Consider the following 20,014-nt stretch of genomic DNA (forward strand, 5'->3'; position numbering starts at 1 on the left):
CTTTTATGGGGCCGGGAGCTAAATAATCAGTCACCATCCCAACAGATCAGGAGACAGGGAAGGCCAGGCCCGATACACGTGGAGGCAGGAACTGCACAGTGGCAGTTCCTGGAGCCAAGGTGGGTGCCTTGAAGGTGGGCAAAGGGGCTCCCAGGGACCCTGGGTGCATCTTCGGCTTCTTGGGGAACAAACTTTCCATAAAGAAAAAATGTAGCCTGCGCAGGAAAAGCTTCCTGCTCCAGAGAGCACAGGGGGACAGGAATGTTGGAGAGTGACGAGCTGGGAAGGGAGCAGCCAGTGGGGAAGGGGGTGCTCTCCCTAAGGCCAGAAGGTGAGCCTGGGGGTATCAGGTGGCAAGGTCAAGGTCAAGTGCTACCTCTTTGTATCTTTCCAACTCCTGCACAAAGGTGCGCTCATGGAAGAGCCTCTGCAGCCGGTCCTGGGCATAGTTGTGGCACAGCTCCTCAAAGGAGGCCCCGCGGGCTGACCCACCCTGCTCAGGGTTCTGGAAGCCGGGAGTGTCCACGATCATCATAGAGCAGAGCGAGTGCTGGCTAGACTTGAGAGCCCTTCACAGGGAGAGCCAGGGTCAGAGCTGCCCAGGGCAGTGCCCCCGGCGCCCAGACAGCCCTCCCGCCCGAAGCCGGATCCCCATCCCTGCAGGGGTACCCAGGACCCCCCGGGAGGTTGGGTCTCTCCTGCCTGCAGGGACAGTGAGCCCTCTGCTGGTGGGGGACGGCTGTGCCTCGGCAAGCACACAAGCACAGAGGCAGGAGGACATGAGCTCTCGGGCTCTGCCTGGCACCCACCTGTTCACCAGGGAAATGAGAAGCGTGAAGAGCTCGCTGTAGAGGCCAGACGCCATGCCCTCCAAGCACTCCAGTGCGCTTAGTTTGGGGCCTGTGGGGCAACAGGGGCAGCTCTATCTCCTGGTCCCTGGGACTCCCCACCTAGGAGTGCTCTCAACCACCCAGGCCCAGGTGGTACAGGGCCCTGTGGCTGGGCCTCTCCCTCTAACAAGCATCTATCCAGCCACAAGTCTGCCCACCCAGAGATGGCAACAAGCCCTGGAAGAGGCCTCCAATCAGCCCAGGGGCCTGGGTACCTGTGCTGTCCCCCAGGCTGCTCTCCTCAGGGCCCTGGCGGAAGGAGGTGGAGCGCTGCAGGGTGCTGGCCTGGAGCTGGTGCTTGAAGATGGCCGAGGAGAGCTCTTCCAGGCTGCAGCCCAGCAGGTACGCAGCCTTCTGGGCCCACTCATGACGGGCAAACTGCCTACGCCCAGCTAGGGGGTAGAAAGAGAGATCTGGCATCTTGGGGCTGGCTCCTTAGGCCGTTTGATGACCACTGTGCCCCCTGGGGCCCTCGCTCCCACAGGACTAGGGAGCAGGCATCTTCCAGAGGGAAAAACGAGCCCTAATGACACCAGCAGGGCTTCAGGCAAAACAGGGACAGCCAGCAGCTGCCCGCACTTGGAGAGTGGGAAGGGAGCAGCCAGTGGGGAAGGGGGTGTGTCCCCTTCCTGTGTTCCTTTGGGGGTAGAGAGAACAAGCAGCTCCTAAAAGAGGCGGTAACTCCACTCTGCTGCCACCAGAGGGCTCCCACTTAGCTGTGAAAACCCCTTTAGAGGACCCGGCTCCAGGTGCCAAGGTGGAAGGACAGTCAGAGGATGAGCCAGTCCACCTATGAGGAGCGTGAGAACCACCTGTGCCGGGGAGGGGGTTATCTGGAGAGTACAAGTGCCTCCTTCTTCCAGGAAGGCGTCGGGACCCTCCCCTGTGCCCGCAGGCGTCTGTGGGGACACCGCAAACATCCACCGTGGCCTGACAGTGGGGAGGGAAAAAGCCGCAGGGGAGAGGGAACGGCCCACGCGGGCGGCCGCGCCTCAGCCGACTCGTGTCTAATCTGCGCGATTAGGGAAAGCTAACAAGAAACGAGGTTTTACCTTCGGCGGCTTCTGTAAGGCAAAGGACCAGCATGCAGCATGCAAAGAAAAACAGCGTGTTAGCAAACAGTCATCAGCTGAGCCCGCCGGGCCCAGGGGAAGGGACTGTGGGGGGCAGGGGTTTGTGAAGAGGAGAGAAAACACAACTCCATTCAGACTCAGCAATACAAACACACACACACACTGTGGCCTCAAAGGAGCATGTTTATGGATGTAATCACACTGACACACACAGAGAGACCCGCTAAGACGTCCTAACACACACACACACACACACACACACACACACCCCTAGAAAATACTGGTCACTCTGAGGGGGTAACAAGACTCAACAAGATCCATGTGCCGACACACCCAGAGCGCTCTCTCCACCTGCAGTTGGCGCTGAGTAGGGTTATAGGAAACCTGGACCGTCACCTTCTCAGAGTAAAAGAACTTCCTCAGACACAGCTACCTGGCCCCCCTCCTACACAGCCTGGAGACAACGCCTTTAACTCAGAGCCTTCTTCCTCTTTGGTAGGGATGCCACCTGCTGGGATGGTAAGGAGGCTAACACCCCCCATGCACCCCCTCTCTCGCGTTTCCTCACTCCCGCTGCACAGCCTGGGGCCCTTCGCATCCCAAAGGAAGATGAAGCCAGCGCCCGAGGAGCTGTTGGGAGGTAGTCCCCCTTTCCTTTAACTGGAGGAGAAAGGGGTGAAGAGGCCCTCAGAGGACTGGCCCATCAATGTAATAATCCCAGAGGAAGGCAAAGGAGCTCTTCCAAGCCAGCCCGAGCTCTAGCCATTCACAAGACCCCGAGCACACATGCTGAAGCCGCAGCCCATTCGAAACCATGGTGCCTGCTGCCCCCTAGTGGCCTCCACCCTGACATGCAAGAGGAAGACACACCTACTACCAAGCCAAGGGAAGATTCCAAGGAAAACTGGCCCTGGGAAGCCCCAGGAAGCAACGTGCCTCCACCCTACCTATGCCCATGGAGGGCATCCTGAGAGGTTCCAGGATCTGGTTGCAAAACAGGTAGAAGCAACTATTCCTGGGACTCTGAAAAGCCCCACTGCCCGCAGGCACCCTCTCCACCCTCAGCCTCGGGGCTTCTCCCAGGCCAGTGTCCTCTGTGACGACAGAACAAGCCCAGCCCCCAGAGAGACAAGCGCCAAGATGGAGCAAGGTGGCCCCTACACCCTAGGACAGGGTCAAGGTCAGTTACCCGCTTGCTCCTCGGGGGCCTCTGTCAGGAAGGGAACAAGAAGGAGAGTTATTCCGGGGGGACCGCTCTGAGTCAGGGCCCTTCTCTTTCCCCTCAGCCTCCAAGCCCCTGAGCCCCCTGCTCTTCACAGTGCTCTGGGTCACCACCACCTCAGTCCACGCCTCTGTCCAGCACTGGTCGTGACAGGAGCCTCCTGCTGTGATGAGGGGGACTGGGAAGAGGCAGGAGCAAAAGAGGGGTGTCTGAGAACATGAGTCTGTGCTGGGCAAGGATAAGCTGGGAGTGGCAGGGCCCCCACAAGCGCTCCCAGACGACCAGCCAGGCTGTTGGGACCTGTTGCAGGTTACCTTTGGTGGCGCCTGCAGCTCCCAGGTGGTAGATGGCAGCCAGGATGAGCCAGCAGGCTTTCTGTTCATCGGGGGAGATGCCCAGCACCCTCATGGCCGTCTGCAGCTTACTAAACTGCTGAGCCGCCTTCTGCTTCTCCTCAGGCTGCAGGGACAGATGGGTCTGAGGAGCTGTCCCTCCGCAGCGCCCATGCTGCTGGACCCGCAGCGAGGCCAAGCCCAGGTACAGCCAGGCTCCTGCTCTTCCCATGGGGCACTCCAGGCCATGTGAAGCTTCTCCTGCCCCCAGGCCCATGGCTGCCAACGCCATCCCCACGAGCCCCTCACCTTGGCCAGTGGCACGATCCCAAACACATTGTTCTCTGCCAAGTGGTTCAAGTGGAGCTCTGTCCTAGGGGTACAAACGAGGCATCAGCAAGGCCATCTCTCGACCAGGCAGAGACTCAGCTTCCAGACTCGGTTCTGTCTGCCCATCATCCCCTCCTGTCAGGCCAGCTGCCGCCGCCTGTCCTAGCCAACCTGGACACATGGTCAGAGCACTGGCCTCCCTAGGACAGGTCACTAGAGATGCCCTGGTGAGAGTGTCCAGCCAGACGCCTGGAAGGGAGCGGGGAATCTGCCTCAAGGTGAGTCCAGCCGGGACAGAGACCGTGCCCTGGGGTACAAGAAAAACTAGAGAAGATGACAGTGCCCTGGGCTGCTTTCCCAGCCTCATCATTTATCCTTTCTTCAGTGAAAGAAGGTCTAAAGGGAAGAGCCCGGCAGAGGAGCCAACATGGAGACGGGGAGGCCAGCGTGGAGGGACCGGAAAGGCTTGGGCTTTGGGCTCCCCTGTGGGCTCCAGCGCCAGCTCAGCCCCACACTAGCTGTGTGGCTGCGGGCAAGACCCTGCCCTCCTGTATCTCAGTGTGCTTTCCGTCCAGATCTGGCTTCACGGGGAGCAGAGGTCCTCGTTAGGCCCTGGAAACACTGAAGGTTCAGCGGAGCCCCTCAGACAGCCAGACCCCCACACCTGGAGCCAGGGAACTCCTGCCAGGCGGGGCCTACAGCTCAGTCGCCACGCCACCCCAGGGCCTAGCTCGGAGCCTAAAATACAGCAGGCATGCAATAAGCAACTGGAAAGGGACGCAATCAAGCAGCAAGACCCAGGAGCCATTGGTGGGTTGGAGTCCAAAGACCCTCCCCTGTTCCCTCTGTCCCATCTCACCTGAGGGTGCCGTCCCCACAGGCCAGCAGGTAGTAGAAGATGTTGAATGTGGCCTCACCCGCTGGGCGCCGAGCCACACGCAGCTTCTCCAGAAGCATTGTCTGTGGCACAGTATGGAGGGGACGTGGGCAAGGAGGGCTGTGCCAGGTGGGCTTCTCCCGCCCACACCAGAGAGCCCCAAGCCCCCGGGAACGAGCGGCTGCATCTTATTCTCAAGGTGCTCAACCAGAGGCCAGATCACCTCACAGTCAAACCTGGGGCAGAAACCAGAGCCAGGGGAAGAACACAGGCCCTGCACCCATCCAGCCCCCAGGCATAGACTTCTTGGACAGCCGGATGCTTCTCAGTGAGATATTTCATTAGCATGGAAGGGAATCGGCAGCAGTCCTCCTGGCTGAGCCAGCCTGAGAGAAGCCCTGAGCAGGGGCCAGGGCCCCACCTAGAGTGCAGGCAACCCCAGGATGGGCAGGAAGCTGAGCACCCAGGGCAGGAGGCATGGGGAAGGGGCGCAGAACGTGGAGGTTCTGGACAGAGCGGGCCAGCCTGCTTTTGGTTGGGCACAAACCCAGGAGAATGAGACCAGGGGAGAGTCTGATTCCAGGGCATGAAATGAGGCAGCCAGTCTCTTACGACCCCGAGTGTCCCTTCACCTGAATGGAGGCGGAGGCCACCTGGCCGGCCTGGTCAAAGTCCAGAGAGAGGATCTGGGAGAAGCGGGTGGCGTTGCCGTTCATGATGGTGGGGCTGTTCCCAAAGGCTTCCAGGAGGGTGTACAGAGCCTGCCACTTGTCCACTGCAGAAGACAGGCCCAGGGACCATCAGGAAAGCCAGGGGCAGCTCATTCCAGAAGCCCAGGCAGAATGGGAGGCCCAGCCCACAGCTGCTCCCCCAGCACCCAAAGGCTCAGTTACTCAGACCAGAGCTGCTGGGGACACAGGGGTTCTGAAGACGTGGAGAGGCCAGGGAGAAAAACAGTTGGCACCTAGGTGGGGCCCCCAGCCCCACTCCCCTCTCCAGCATACTCTGTTCCAGGGGGGCCCCTGCCTCACCAGAAAACACCTTGTTCCCGCTGGTGCCCGCGATGGTGGCCAAATACTGCACCAGATGCTGGCAGCTGGTGGTCTTGCCACTGCCACTACTGCCCAGGAGGATGATGGACTGGTCCTGACGGCTCATCAGCATCGCCCTGTACGCAGTCTGGGCCACGGCGTAGATGTGGGGGGCCATGTCCTCCCGCCGACACCCCTTGAACATGTGCATCACCTTGGGCCGAAAGGGGGAGGTGCTCTCAGCTGGCCCCACTCGGACAGCCCTCGCCCCCAGGCCCACATCTTTCTGGGCTTTCTGCTCCAGGAGAGCCAGAGGCTTCTGAGGCTAAGGTCATGCATGGAAATGTAGATACCGGCCACCGCCTGGCCTCTGTGAGAGGTCGGAGGAGGGCCTTCTGTCCCTGCCCCCTTGAAATGACTCCTCTTCCCAAGGCTCCTGTGAGCGGGCACAGGAGCCCCGTGGGATGCCAAGGGGGAGGGGCGGGGTTGGGGTGGGCGGTGCTGTGAGGCAGTCGAGGGGGGCCGCACCTTCTCGGAGTACACAGCCGGGGCCCCCCGGGGGCTAAGGACGAGCAGGCTGGGGCCGGCGTAGGTGTGCAGCAGGCTGGCGCCATAGCGCTGGCGCAGCGTGTGCAGGACGCTGGACTCATTGAGGTACACCAGCGAGGCCAGATCTTCTAGACGGTCGCAGGGGGGAGCATTAGCCTGTGTGACGGGACAGGGGCGGGCAGTGAGGAAGCAGATCCGGTCTGCTCTGCTGGGGGACAGCCTGCCCAGCCCGGCCCCGCTCCTGCGAACCTTCTCCACGTCATCCTCGTCCACGTCCAGGATGGTTCCATCGTGGTCTAGCTTCACGCGTACCTTCCCCTCGGGCAAGCTGAGCTCCTCAGATTTGAGCTGACTGGCTGCAGAGCAGGGGCAGAGACAGACATGGGCCTGGGAAGCCCGGGTGGCCCTCTTTGGGCCCGTTATGGTCCTGCCTTCTCCCCACTGTTATCAATAGCCTCTCGTCGCTCACCACCCGGCCCGCACCAGCCCCAGAGGCCCAGCCACCGCCCAGCCCGGAAACCAGAGGCCCAGGCATCTGCCCCCTGGGCCCCCCCAGACTCACCCAGCGAGAAGCCGTCCTTATGGACCAGCCACACCTTCTCCGTCTCACACCAGGCCTCCTCCGCGGCGATCTGCTCTTCTGTCTTCACCTATCAGGGGGAGGGGAGGAATAAAGAGTCAGACTGCTCTGGGGAAAGCAGACAAGGACAGCAGGAGAGAGGAAACACGTGAAGGGAAGGGCGTCTAGATGAGCCACTGGGCGAGGGGGACAGGTGGGTGGCAGATACAGAACAGGAGACACCAGAGTGGTCAGAGGAAGAAGGTGGGGAAGCCAGGAGGTGGTGCTGCTGCTGAGGAGCCCTGAAGACAAGGACACTAGAGTCCATGCCAGCCCTGAGGGTGTGGAGAGACAGGGGCACATGGACTATGTGCCAAGGAGAGAGCAGATCCCAGGAGCACAAATTGGCAGCTGCCCTCTTGCCCTCTCCCTGTGATGTCTGTAAGCCCTGGGCCACAGCTGCTGCGACCTTACACGCTCAGCTTCTCCCATCGTCCCCCTGATAGGCCTCCTTCTCAGACCCGGGAAAGGGCATTTTCTCAAGATCTAAGTGTCTACCGAGTGCAAAATGATGGGTAGGTCCTGAGTCTTAGCCTCGGCCTTGGCCTTCCCGTCCAGAGGGTGCTCTACTGGCAGGGGCAGTGCCCAGAGGCATGTGCCAGCCTCTCTGCTCCTCCTCAGAAGGTGCACATGTGGACATGCTAAGGCCACATGAGGGCATGAAGCAGCATGGCCAGGGACATGGGGGGGGGGGCAGCACTGCTCTGTCAAATACAGGAAGAGACTTATATGCCACACGGATGGGCATGGGAATGGGTATAAAGGGGCTGAGAGCCCCTGGAGGCCCAGGGGGTCACCAATCAGAAAGAAGCATCCACAGGAACCGTCAAGGCGGGAGCTGCCAGGCCTGGCACCCCCTAAGAAGACTGAGCTGGGTAGAAACAGTGCCTGGGGGAGCTGGGCAAATAGGAGAGGGGCCCATAGCCCATCAGGCTCCTTTTGTCACATGGACAAAAGGGGAGCAGGGTCATCCAGTGGCCTCTGGAGGGGGATGGTCACCCCCTATGGTATGAGCAGCCCTCAAGTTAGCCCTAACCCCCAACTCTCTGGGGGTCCCCAACTGTGACGTATAACTAGTCTCCTAGAGTCCCCCACCCTCATGAGACCTGGGCCAAGGTGTAGACACTGCTCTGCAATACAGACCCCCCTGGATGAGGGATGAGCGAGGACAAGAAAAATAACAGCAAGCGTGTTCTTTGCTACATTTCTTGGAGCTGAAAGAAAAAGATCTGGTTTCCACTCCCAGGTTGGATTCCAGTTTCAGATAACTCCCTCTCCCCTGCTGACGGCCCTTCTCAGCTATAGAATCAGAAGACTGGGTTACACAGCGGTCTCCAGACTCTCCATGTCGTCACGGTCCAGTGAAATTCTCCTTCAAACAGAAGGCTCACTATGGGGCTGTCAATATTTTAATTTAAATGAAGACAACCACCTAAAGGCTAATTCTTTATTTTTAAAAATGTAACTTTATAAAACGAAAAAAAATTTTTTTTCAAATTTTGAGACAGGTTAAAACCTTTGTCTCGAAAGGGTGTGTTCTACAGGTCAGGTGTTTGGAGACTGATGAACAAGGTGACATCAAAAGATCGTGCCCCGGAGTTCCTGTCGTGGCGCAGTGGTTAACGAATCTGACTAGGAACCATGAGGTTGTGGGTTCGGTCCCTGCCCTTGCTCAGTGGGTTAATGATCTGGCGTTGCCGTGAGCTGTGGTGTAGGTTGCAGACGCGGCTCGGATCCCGAGTTGCTGTGGCTCTGGCGTAGGCCGGTGGCTACAGCTCCGATTGGACCCCTAGCCTGGGAACCTCCATATGCCGCGGGAGCAGCCCAAAGAAATAGCAAAAAGACAAAAAAAAAAAAAAAAAAAAAAAAGATTGTGCCCTGTAACGAACTCCTTTAGAGCCACCTGAAGACAGGTCCCCACACTGGCCAGCAGGTGGAGACAGAAGACAGGCATCTTCAGGTTTGAGTGGGGAGGGGTGGCGATGGGGGTTGGTAGGGATTCAGCCTTTTCTCTACCCAGAGAGGGCAGAATTGAAACCTCTGGTCAGGCCCGTGGGCTTCACTCCTCCAGGGCCTGACACAGAGCAGCCCCACGTCAAGTTCCAGGCGTTGCCTCCCCCAGGGGGGCCCCCAGACACCGGGTATGAGCCAGAAGGAGAATGGGGCCTTACACTCCAGCATGAGGCCCGAGCACAGACGCCAGCCCAGGTACAAGCCAGGGGTGGTGGGTGGTCACTGGAGGAAGCGGAGGGCTCCTGAGAGGGGCAGGAGTACCCTACCTGGCTGTGGGCGGGAGAGGCGGCCTCAGGGTCCAGCTACCAGCAGCAAGCAAAGAGAGAGAGAGAGAAGAAGAGGGATGAGGACAAGCAGACCGTGGGCATGTCCCCTTCAGCAAGCCCCGGCCAAGTGGAGGTGAGAGGGGCGCAGCGCCAGGAGGGGGCGGGGGCGGGGGTGGGGGGCTGGCCTGGGCAGGCACGGTGCACCCAGTCAAGGGGAGGCCAGAGCCGAAAGGAGGGGCCCTGCTTGGTGGAGGGACACTCGTAACCATCAGACTCTCGGAGGAGATGTTCGGTTAAATCACTGCTTGGGGCAGGGGTGTGTCTCCGCCTCTGGCCAGTCTCCCCTGGCTGGCCAGCCAGTCCCTTCTGAATCAGCCTCCTCTTCTGTGCTGCCAGGCCAGGCCACCTCCCCACACCCAGGACCTGGGACTCCTGTGAGCCTCTGGCCTTATGTCCAGGGCATTTCCCAGCCTAGCTCTCCTGTAGCCACCAGACCCCAGCCCAGGCTGTCCCTGACCTCCTAACCCACATCCAAGGGTACCACTCCCCATGCCCAGGGCGGCCCTTCAGAGATCTCACCCTTGCATACCTCGTCAAACCAGACCCCCACCAGCTCCAAGTCTAAGACCCCTTCCTCAGACTCCCGCTGCCCCCGCCCGCTGCCCCACTTGCTCCCGGCAGCACCCCACCCCAAGGCAAGCAGAGGCATCCCCTCCTCCAGGTCCACCCGCCAAATGCCCGAGAACCAAGGAACTGTGGGCAAACCCTGTGGCCAGCCTTGACCTCCCCGTCTTTGGTTACTTAAAGGCATTGCTGGAGAGGAAGGGGAGTCAGCCGGGCCTTGGACCTTGCCTGTTAGAAATGGGCAAGGACTTAACAGGCCTTACCAGGGTCTGGAGAACCAGGGTATCAAAAACAGGGAGTGTCTGCTCCCTGCTTCGCACCCGCCAGACCCTGGCACCAAGATGTGTCCTCCAGGGTGAGAGACTGGGGCTAGATAATGGGGCTGGATCTCCAGCCAAGAGGGGTCCCTCCCACGGGTCCCCTGGAGGAACAGGCCTCACTGCGCTCAGACTCTCTGCTGTGCTGTCTCTCATTTCTTCAAGTAGGAAGCCCCTGTGAAGGTCCCCAGACCCCCAGGGAGCCACCCTTCCATTGTCAGGTGCTCCTACACACACAGACACACAGTCCGGCCGACAGCCCCAGCCAAGCGGAGAGCAGGGCTTGGGGAACCACACGTGAGAGGTGGCATTACAGGAGCTGTGAAGATCCTCTCAAGCCGCTGGTGGGCCTCCTCTGCGGGGGTCAGCCGGACCTCTGGGGCAGCTCCTGCCTAAGGGTCAAACCACTATTAGTCCCAGCCTAGGGAATGGTGGAGGGAGAGCACGCAAAGCTTCTAGCTCAGGAAGCCGCTGGGACCTGGGGGTAAGCGGAATAGGTCAGGGAGGCAAGCAGGGCACCAATTTGGGTTCTTAAGCTACCAGATGTGGTACCCAGGAGTTCTAGGGTTACTTCTTCCCACCCTCTTAGCCATTTCAGCACCAGCATGGCCAGTTCTCCCACATATCCTCTGGCCCTGCCCTGAGCCCAGGTGACAGGTGGCTGAACTCCAGAACAGGGTTCATCTCAGCCCCAACTCCACCCTAGTGAGAGGTAAAGGGACAGGGAGCCAGGGGGAGGACAGAAGCCCAGGAACAGGTACGTGGATGCTCACTGGCTTCTGCGAGATTCTTCTTAGGGGCCAGTGGGTTGCCTTACGCCCTACCTGTTGGGCCGAAATGCCCCTGCCAACTCCTGTGTGCCAGGAGATCACTTCCCTGACTCAGAGTGGGCCAGGAGGGGTGGGGGAAGCTGCCGCCTGCTCCTTTCTAAGTTCTGCAAAGCCTGGGAAGAATGGGATGGGGGGCAAGGCGGAATCCTAGAGGGCAGCAGTCAGGACCTCTAGGGCCTGGGAGACAGGACGGGCCTTTGGGCGGCACTCTACCCCCACTTCCCCCTGACTAGCTGGGAGCATGCAAGAGCACAGAGAAGTAGTGGTGAAACCCAATCCATCCTCCCAACCCCAGGAGGCTCCGGAAGGGACCACAAAATGGGAATGTTTGAAGAGAAATGTCCCCCAACCCAAGGACCAGCCAAGCAGGCATCACCCTCCAAGGGAAGGGGCTGGTCGCATCACCCTCAGCCTTCCTCTGTTCCTTTCAGCCTCCTGTCCCACCCAGAGGGCACTTTGGGTGGGCCCCAGGTCCCAAGGGGGGCCACTGTGCCTGTTGGCCACCCAGGCCTAGAGCTCCTCAGGAGTCCTGCTGCTGGAGGGGACATCTGGCCAGGCAAGAGGAAGCAGTGATGGCAGTGACGGTACCGGCATCACTATCAATGCTACCATGCTGACGGAGCACCCCCTATGCCAGGGCCTGGGCTGGGAGCATTCGATCCTGGTGTTCATCTTCACAGCCACCCTTCACAGCTGGCATTATCCCTTACCTGCAATTCCAAAATCCAAAAAGCCCTCCAAAACAAGAGATTTTTCTTAACTAGGTTGCTGGCAAAACCTGATTGTTTGTACTCTCCCTCCTGCGGTGTGAACATTCATCATTTTCTTGTGGAAATATTTGTGTTTGGTCACAGGTTGCTGCTCATTATGTATACTGTATACAGTCTTAAATACACAAATTACTAATCTCTAAAATACTTCTGGGCCCAAGGACTTCAGAGGAGAGACTGTAGACCTATGTGACTCCCACTCGACACACAGAGGCGCTGAGAGGCTGAGGTCCCATCAGAGTGAGGGGCTGGGGATGGGACGTGAACAGGGGCACCCTGACCTCAGAAATTCTTTCTTTCTTTTCTTTTTTTTTTTTTTTTTTTTTGTCTTTTAGGGGCCACACCCATGGCATATGGAGGATCCCAGGCTAGGGGCTGAATTGAAGCTGTAGCCGTCGGCCTACACCACAGCCACAGCAACGTGGGATCAGGTCACTACTGTTACCTACACCACAGCTCATGGCAATGCTAGATTTTTAACCCACTGAGCGAGGCTAGGGATCGAACCCACGTCCTCATGGGTGCTAGTCAGGTTTGTTAACCACCGAGCCATGACAGGAACTCCCAGAAATTCTCTCTATCCTCGAACTAATCTGCTAAGACTCTGATCCTCAATTTGGGAGTCAGGGCCTCAAGCTCACCCCGTGTAGCTGGGGACCAGGCCCCGACCCCCACGCAAGAGAGTGGAAGAACCACACGCAGCAGCTGGCAGGTCCCCAGGGACCTGGCGGTCGGTGGAGGAAAGCCATGCAGCCCTGCCCTCGGCACACGCCGGCCCAGTTTCGCAGGCATGCGGGGCTTGCTGGGAGCCCTGGGGAGCGGGAGCTTAGTGACACACTCAGGTACCTCCTGCTCCACACCAGGGGCCGGTGACTTGCTGGGCTGCAATCCAGTGAGTCCCGCCAGCTCTTCTGGCGGGGCCGGGGAACACGGTTTCCCTGGGGCTCCAGGCTTGGCTGGGGAGCCTGGCTTCTCTGAGGAGTCCACCAGCTCTGGGGAGACTGCTTTCCCTGGGGAGCCTGGCTCCTGGCTGGAGGGCTTCTCTCCCTTCCCGGGAGACTGCCTGCCACGCGGCTTGTGGTCCTTGCTGCGGCCGCGGGACATCAGGCTCCGCAGGCCCACGGAGAGCTCATCCTTGGCTGCCTCCTTCTTCGCTTCGGGCTTAGGCGGAGCAGGGGGAGCAGGAGGGGGAGGCGGCCTAGGACCAGAGGCTGCCTTTTCTCCCCTCTTGCCTCGAGCCGGCTGCTCGGGGGACCGGAGCCCTCTGCCCGGAGGCTCCTTGGCGATCCCAGGCTCCTCGCCAGGCAGCACCTTGCTCACCACCTTCCTCACGGCATTGGCCACCCTCTTCCGGGACAGGCCCTGGGCCTCCTCGCCCGGGCCCTCCGCTGAGGCAGCCCCCGGGCCGTTCATGGTGAGTGCGGATGCAGGGCTCTTGGCTCTCTGGGGAGTCTGTGAGGGGACAGGGCTGGTGGGAGGCTGAGGACTCCTAGGGGGGCCCCCGCTGTCCTTTGAGCTGCCCTCTAGCTACAGTCACACAAATACAGAGAGACATTAGCATCAGCCCGTGTCCCTCCCGCCCCCGCCCCACACAGAGGAAGTCAGAGGTGTGACCCCACACCTAGCTGGGGAACAGACCTTCCAGCCATCCGTCCAACAACACACAGCTCCAAGAGGCCTCCCCCGGAAGCACAGAGCTATGGGAGGCCAGCGCAGGGTGCCCAGAGGCCCATGAGGTGCCCCAGAGTCCCTGACTTATATCAGGAAAGCAACCAAGCCCAGATCCAGGGACGCCCACTCCCTCACAGCCCAAACACAGCAGAGACGGAGCGTGGAGAGGTCCAACTCCAATTCCTACCGTCAGTCCCGGGCCTGACTCTGGGCCTTCCCGCCTTTGGGGTCCCTGGTCCTTCTCCCACCCGGTTTTCTGAGCAGTCAGACCCAGAGCCTGCCCATCCCAATGCCAACAATAGTTGGGATGAAATCCTTGGCCCCCAGGCGTGCCAAGCCCCTCCCTCCCCACTCCTTTGGTCCTGACCACTGACTGCCCCTCACCCACACTCTCAAGAGCTGCAGAAACCCAGTGCTGGTCCAGAAAGCTTCCATCTCAGCCTGCTTTCTGCCAGTCTTCCTGCAGTTTCCCTGTGCAAACCTCTCGAAGCTGGAGGCCTCGCTCCTCCCAGCGTGTGCATGTGGAGTAACGGGAGGAAGAGGTGGCTGCTGCAGCACTCAAAGGGTTAAGCTCTCGAGCGACCATAGCTCCACTCTGCCTAGAGCTGGGGCCCTGGTTCAGCCAGCCTCTGGGCACCCAGGCGCCCACTAGAGAGGTTGGCACACTGCTTGGTGGGAAATATCTGTAGTCCCCAGGGGCTGCCACCAGGCAGGCCAGCCTGGCTAATGGCAGGACAGTTTCCTACAAAGCCAGCCACACTATCTGGGGGAGCAAGGTCAACTGGGGGCCACTAAAGAGCTGTGCTTGAATCCTTGTTCCCCTAAACAGTGACCTTGGTTCTAGGATGTACCTGGGTACTGAGCTGCATGAGGGGCTGGCTGCCATCTCTACTGAAATGCAGGAAGACGCTCAGAGACTAGACAGACTTCTCCAGCTGCCAGGTGGAGAGGTTGCCCCACGTCCTGAGCAGAATGGAGCCCAACACCTCCGCCCAGGCCTCGGCTGCAGGACGGCCCTGCTGCAGGGCTGGGGAGGGGAGGGCTTGAAGGGGCCTCTTCCTCAGCCTCCTGGGCCACGAGTGTTCAGTGGCGTGTCTGGGTCCCACTCCCCGCCCCGCCCTCTCTGGCTTCCCTGCCCCACCCTCGACCCGAGGCGATGATGCCCACGACCCTGACGCGGATCACCGTCACTGCCGGCCCTGGCATGGAGCTTACTGTGTGCCGGGCAGTCTTATAAGCAATTCACACATAATTTCCCCCCAAACCTGGCATGCTCCAAGGCCCCTCCCTCACAAATCTCAAACAACATAACCCTCTGAAACCACCCTGGCCTTGCAGGACTATTTACGCATGTAGATCCACAACCCCTGGCTAATGAAATCTCCCCCGAAGGAGGCAGGGGGATGGGCACCATCTGGGGTGAGGAAGCCTGGGTCTGTTTTGTGATCTAGCTTTGTTCCAGAACCCTGGGCACTCCTGTCCCCTGTGCCAACAGTAGCCCCCCCGACCTACACCTCTCCGGGCCTGACTATTCTGGAGTTCTCTCCCCTCTCTTGCCCTAAAAGTGTCTGACATAATTCAGGGTCTCTGTCCCAAGGTGGAGTGACTCGGTGTGGGCTGGTGGCACTGTGTGGCTGGAGCCTGCCTCCAGGTCACCCGCACCGAGCAGCTGACGGGGTCTTGAGAAGAGACAGCAGCAGCTGCAGTGAAATCCCTCCCTACCCTTGTCTTATGCCACCGAGAGCAGGCCGAGGAGCCCCAACAGCTGAGCTCTTGTCTGGGGCTCCCTGTCTTCAGAGTCGGCCACCAAAGCCTCTCCAGCTCCAAAGAGTTCAGGAAACCAGAGCTACACATAGGAACTAAACAGGGGGGTTAGGGAAGGGTCCCCTACACGCCTTGGCATTGCCATCTCCTTCACACACCTGGGTGGGCATCACACACGCTGCCCTTTCTGTCACTCTATGGCATTCCTCTTGCCACCCCCCATGGGATGGGGCGCCCTGCTGGGCCTGCCTGCTCTGTGGAACTGCAGATGCTTGGGCTCATGAATACAACCCACCTAGACACACACACACACACACACACACACGCACACACACGCACACAGTGTCGAAGAAGCACTTACAGCCCCTTCCTCCTTGGCAGGAGGGCCAGGCTTCGGCAGGGCTTTGTCCTCCTCTTTAACCTGAGGGAGCAGACAAAGAAGTCACTGGCACGTCTGAGGTCAGGCTGGGGAGACCCAGCATGAAAAGCACAGAGAAAAACATCCAGGCAGAGAAGAGAGCTCCTGAGTGCTCAGGGCTGGGGCTACGGACGTGGGCAACGGATCGCTATCCTGGAGTCAAAGTTGTCCAGTGACAACTTCAAGGATGAAGAGTCTCTGTATGGGGCTAAAGCCTGGCACCCTTTGCCCCCAGTGACAAGCCATGTCGCCCACTGGGCTGTCTAAAGAGGTTCAACGTCATGACCTTGGTTACAGAGTGGACAGAAACGTCCAGCGAATTCAACTCAGGCTAAACTACAAGAGCATTCCCCGATCAGGCTAGGAGTGGGCTGAACAAGAGCCCCTGTCGTAGGGACTGAGGAGGGAATGACCCAGTGTGGGGGGCCTGCTGGGCCAGCAGAGCTCAGTGTCGGCTGAATGCGTGGCCCCCACAAGCTGGCTCAGGCTTGCGTCTAGGTCCAGATGGGTTCCCTCCGCACAGAGCCTGCCCGGCCAGGCTACTGAGCTCTGGCTGGAGGCAGGAAGTGGGGAAGAGGCAGGGATTCAGGAAGCCAGATATGTTCCCAACCTCAGACCCACAAAACTCTACCAACCACACAGCTGAGGGAGGCAAGCCCACAGTTCGGGGCGGGGAGTAGAGGAAGGAAAGATGCCTGGACTCTGCGGTCTGAGCCCAGCCCGGGAGCTGGCTGGCCCGGGTCAGAGGCGGGGAGCAAGGTCAGGGGCAAGTGGCAGATACCATAATGCCTCTGGAAAAAGGACAGACAATGCAGCTGCTCAGATGGGTTTTTCAGTTCAGAGCCTGGCTCAGAACAGACCCAGAGAGCCAGGCCTCAAGTCTGGGACAGCCTTCTCCCTGCACACCCTCCCCAGCATCTTTCCCTCCAAAAGCCGAGGCGGCACCAACGGATTTCATTTCTCCTCTTTCCCAGTCACCCTGGGCTACAGGAAAAGGACAGGTCTGCTGCCAGCCCTGCCCCATCCTCGGCATGACTCCTTCCCAGCCCAGTGTGGGTAGGAGCCTAGGATGGAGTCCTTGATTCCTAATGGAAAAGACCCTTAGAAACTCGTCCAGAATCATTTTAATTATCCACCTGGGGGGACGCTCCATTTGTAATCAGGGTCCGGGCTAAGTCTGAGCTCTAATTAGTGGTGCCTGGGGCACGGACCAGCATGACGGCTACTGCAGTTCTAAAGCTAATAGCCCAGAGAGCTATTTTCAATGGGCTCAAGCTTCAAAGTTAGTTCACACTGGCATGAACAGAGGGGAAATGGCCATTATTCATCAGAGTGGACTCCACTACTTTAGAAACTGGGATTGGAGCAGAGAAAAGGCAGGGAGGGGCTGGTAGAGAGGAAAGGAAAAGGAGTGGGAGAGGCCAGGTCTGAGCCTCCTGCCCCCACAAAAGCCCACCCCTCCCGTCGCTCATCACACCGTGCATCAGCCCCCGGCACACAGGTTAGAGGGAGGGCAAGTGTTCACGCAGCACCCAGACACACGCATTACTGCACGCGGTGCTGTTAGCTCAGGCGCAGGGATGGCCCAGACTCCAAGTCCACTCCGTGTCCTTCACCCGCTCCAAATCTGTCCTCCTTCCAGTGGCTTGAGCGTGGGACTCCAAGGGTCTTACCCCTGTGGCGAGGCATTGGGGGAAGCACTGGCTGCCCCCTGAATTGGCTGGGACACCAGGCCCAGCTCTGAGCTCAGCTCTGGATTTAGCCTGAGGCTGACTCCCCGAGCCCTCCCCCGCCCGAAGGGTTCTTTCTGCTGTAGGTCACTGCCCAGCTGGGGACTGTTCACAAGACAGAGGCACGTCCAGGTCTACAGCCTGAATCACCCTCCGGACCCAGGCAGCCAACTGGCCTGGCTCCCCACTCTTGGCTTCTCTCCTCCTACCCATCACAGCCCCCCCCAGACTCAGGCTGGCGGGGGGGACCCAGTTCCAAGGCCTCAGAGCCAAAGCCATTCCCGGTGGCCCCTTCATAGCAGCTCACATTCCCAGGGGTGAGTCAGAGCAGCAGTGGGGCGGGAAGGGTGTGGAGGGGTTAACGTGGAGGGGCACTGGGGGACAAAAGGCAGCTCAGCTTACCAGAGGTGGAGCCCAGGGGAGGAGCGTGACTCAGCGCGGGAGCCCATCCAGGCAGAAGAGTCTGTTCAGGGACCCCGGCCACTCTCCCCAGCCCCCAAACGCACACATGCCCAACCCGCCGCTGCCTTCCAAAGCTCGTGTGCACACAAGCCCGTCTCCTGCCTGCACACACCATGCCAAGCACATAGGAAGGGCATAAAAATTCTGAAATACAACTTTCCTTTTGCTCCCAGAAGGCGAACTTCGATGAAAAGGCCATGATGCCGAAAGTAGCCAACACCCTGGATCAGAGAAGGAATGGGGGGCGGGTCTCTCAGGGACTCGGAGTCGTCCTAAAGGCCACGACCTGCCGGGACAAACACTGTAGGCAACGGGGGAGAGGTGGGATGGAGTGGAGGGGAGGGATGACAGAGCTCAAAAGGTCAGAGAAGGAGTAAGGAATAAAATACTGCGGGAAAGAGAAGGCAAGGTGGGTACAGAACAGAGACCTTCCCGCCCTTGGAAGCCGTGTGCTCATGAGTAAGTCCCTTCACCTCTTGGGCCTTCCTCTGCAGCATCAGGGGATGGGCCACTCCAGATAAGGGCTAAAGTCCTTTCCAGGTCTGGCACCCGAGGGGTCTGTGTGGGGAGAAGCACTCAAACCCTTAATTCAGTGAACCAAAGCGGTGGGCCTGACACCTGGCAGGGGATTAAGGAAGCTGCTCTAGGACTCCAGTAACTGCCTCTTACCTGCAACTCACCACCACCTGCCAAGGGCAAGCGGCCCAGATAACTGCACAGTGGCCCTGCCTGGGTGGGGGTGCGGTTTGAGCCTAGGGCTGGTCCTCTTGGAATTCAATGAGCAGAATCTGCCTCAGCCCAGGGAGAGGCTTCCATCTCAAGAATCTGTTCAAGTCAGTGGACTTTAAGAACCGGTTTGTAATTATTATTATTTATCATGAATTCACAGCAGAAAAAAACAGAGAATGCTTTGTTTTCACTGAATTATTTTTAATTTGCTCTGTTGCCTTTTCTAGCCTATTATCCAGTTCACATGCTAGACTTCAAGTGTGTTTGCTTGTAAAATCCATTTGTTCTTTGATGTCCTGCCCCAGCTTCCCTGAGTGTCCAGGGGGGAGCCCCCGGGCCCCAGGCTATGAGGACACCAGGCCAGTCACGCCGGGGCCTGTGCACCCACATCAGCTGTTCCTCGTGAGCATCGCTCTGGACACAAACGTAGGTTTTTCCCTGGAGCTTCTGTGCAGAATTGCCTGGATCTTTTTCCTCGCTTCCTTAACTAAGATTTGCTTAGGATTCAAGAATAACCTATCTTTGTCCAGGACGGAACAGGTAAGGAAGGCAGCCCCAAAGAAGGAGATGATGCCTCCACTCCAATCACCTCAGAGCGGAGAACTATGGGCCTGAGAAGCAAGGGGCCTTGGGAGCCAAAGTTTCTCTTCCCTGACCTGTTTCTTCTTTGGAGAGTTCAGACATTTCCGAAAACAGCATTAATCTGGAACACGTGCAATGAGAGGCCCTGTAGAACATTTATGTGTAAGTACAACCACTATGGAAAACAGTATGCAGGTACCTCAGAAAACTATACACAGAACTACCATATGACTCAGCAATCCCACTCCTGGGCACATACCCAGACAAAACTTACACTGAAAAAGATACATGCACCCCTATGTTCATTGCAAGACTATTCACAATAGCCAAGGCATGGAAACAACCTAAATGTCCATCAACAGATGCATGGATTAAGAAGACATGGTATATATACACAATGGAATACGAATCAGCCATAAAAAAGAACAAAATAATTCCATTTGTAGCAACATGGATGGAACTAGAGACTCTCATACTAAATGAAGTCAGTCAGAAAGAGAAAGACAAATATCATATGATATCACTTATATGTGGGATCTAATATACAGCACAAACACACCTCTCTACAGAAAAGAAACAAACTCACGGACATGAACAACAGACTTGTGGTTGCCAAGGGGGAGGGGGAGGGAGTGGGAAAGACTGGGAGTGTGGCATGAATAGATAGAAACTATTGCCTTTGGAGTGGATAAGCAATGAGATCCTGCTGTATAGCACAGGGAACTATATATCTAGTCACTTGCGATGGAACATGATGGAAGGTAATGTAAGAAAAAGAATGCATTTCTGTGTGCGTGTGTGACTGAGTCACTTTGCTGTACAGCAGGAATTGACAGAACATTGTAAATCAATGATAATAGAAAAAAAAATAAAAATCCTACAAAAAATATATGTACATGTGTAGTCTTTTTTAGG

At 58.3% G+C, this 20,014-nt stretch overlaps 1 protein-coding gene across 50 annotated transcripts in view; it reads right to left on the reverse strand.

Moving 5' to 3' along the window:
* The window catches only part of MYO18A (myosin XVIIIA), a 97,277-nt gene that overhangs the window by 39,836 nt on the left and 37,427 nt on the right, over positions 1-20,014 (reverse strand). For 16 of the 50 annotated variants that reach the window (XR_014821473.1, XR_014821472.1, XR_014821475.1 and 13 more), the window contains 11 exons: positions 6,867-6,954; positions 6,554-6,660; positions 6,284-6,460; positions 5,756-5,969; positions 5,357-5,499; positions 4,707-4,807; positions 3,827-3,890; positions 3,500-3,644; positions 1,106-1,282; positions 810-900; positions 377-569 (listed from right to left, as the gene is read on the reverse strand). Coding sequence is in view for 46 of the 50 variants with exons in the window: in XM_084985338.1 (XP_084841464.1) it covers positions 377-569; positions 810-900; positions 1,106-1,282; positions 3,500-3,644; positions 3,827-3,890; positions 4,707-4,807; positions 5,357-5,499; positions 5,756-5,969; positions 6,284-6,460; positions 6,554-6,660; positions 6,867-6,954 (1,500 nt within the window). In the remaining 4 variants the exon portion in view is untranslated. Of the gene's footprint in view, positions 1-376; positions 570-809; positions 901-1,105; positions 1,283-1,942; positions 1,955-3,152; positions 3,174-3,499; positions 3,645-3,826; positions 3,891-4,706; positions 4,808-5,356; positions 5,500-5,755; positions 5,970-6,283; positions 6,461-6,553; positions 6,661-6,866; positions 6,955-9,094; positions 9,239-10,457; positions 10,536-12,589; positions 13,271-15,539; positions 15,599-17,947; positions 18,075-20,014 lie in introns of all 50 variants that reach the window. The other 34 variants (XM_084985335.1, XM_084985327.1, XM_084985304.1 and 31 more) reach the window with 10 other exon arrangements.

The sequence above is a fragment of the Sus scrofa genome, chromosome 12 (assembly GCF_054392235.1).
Source record: "Sus scrofa isolate SSC_HxYL_T2T_F1_AM1 chromosome 12, Sscrofa_HxYL_maternal_Yorkshire_Landrace_v2.0, whole genome shotgun sequence".
Lineage (NCBI taxonomy): Eukaryota > Metazoa > Chordata > Mammalia > Artiodactyla > Suidae > Sus > Sus scrofa.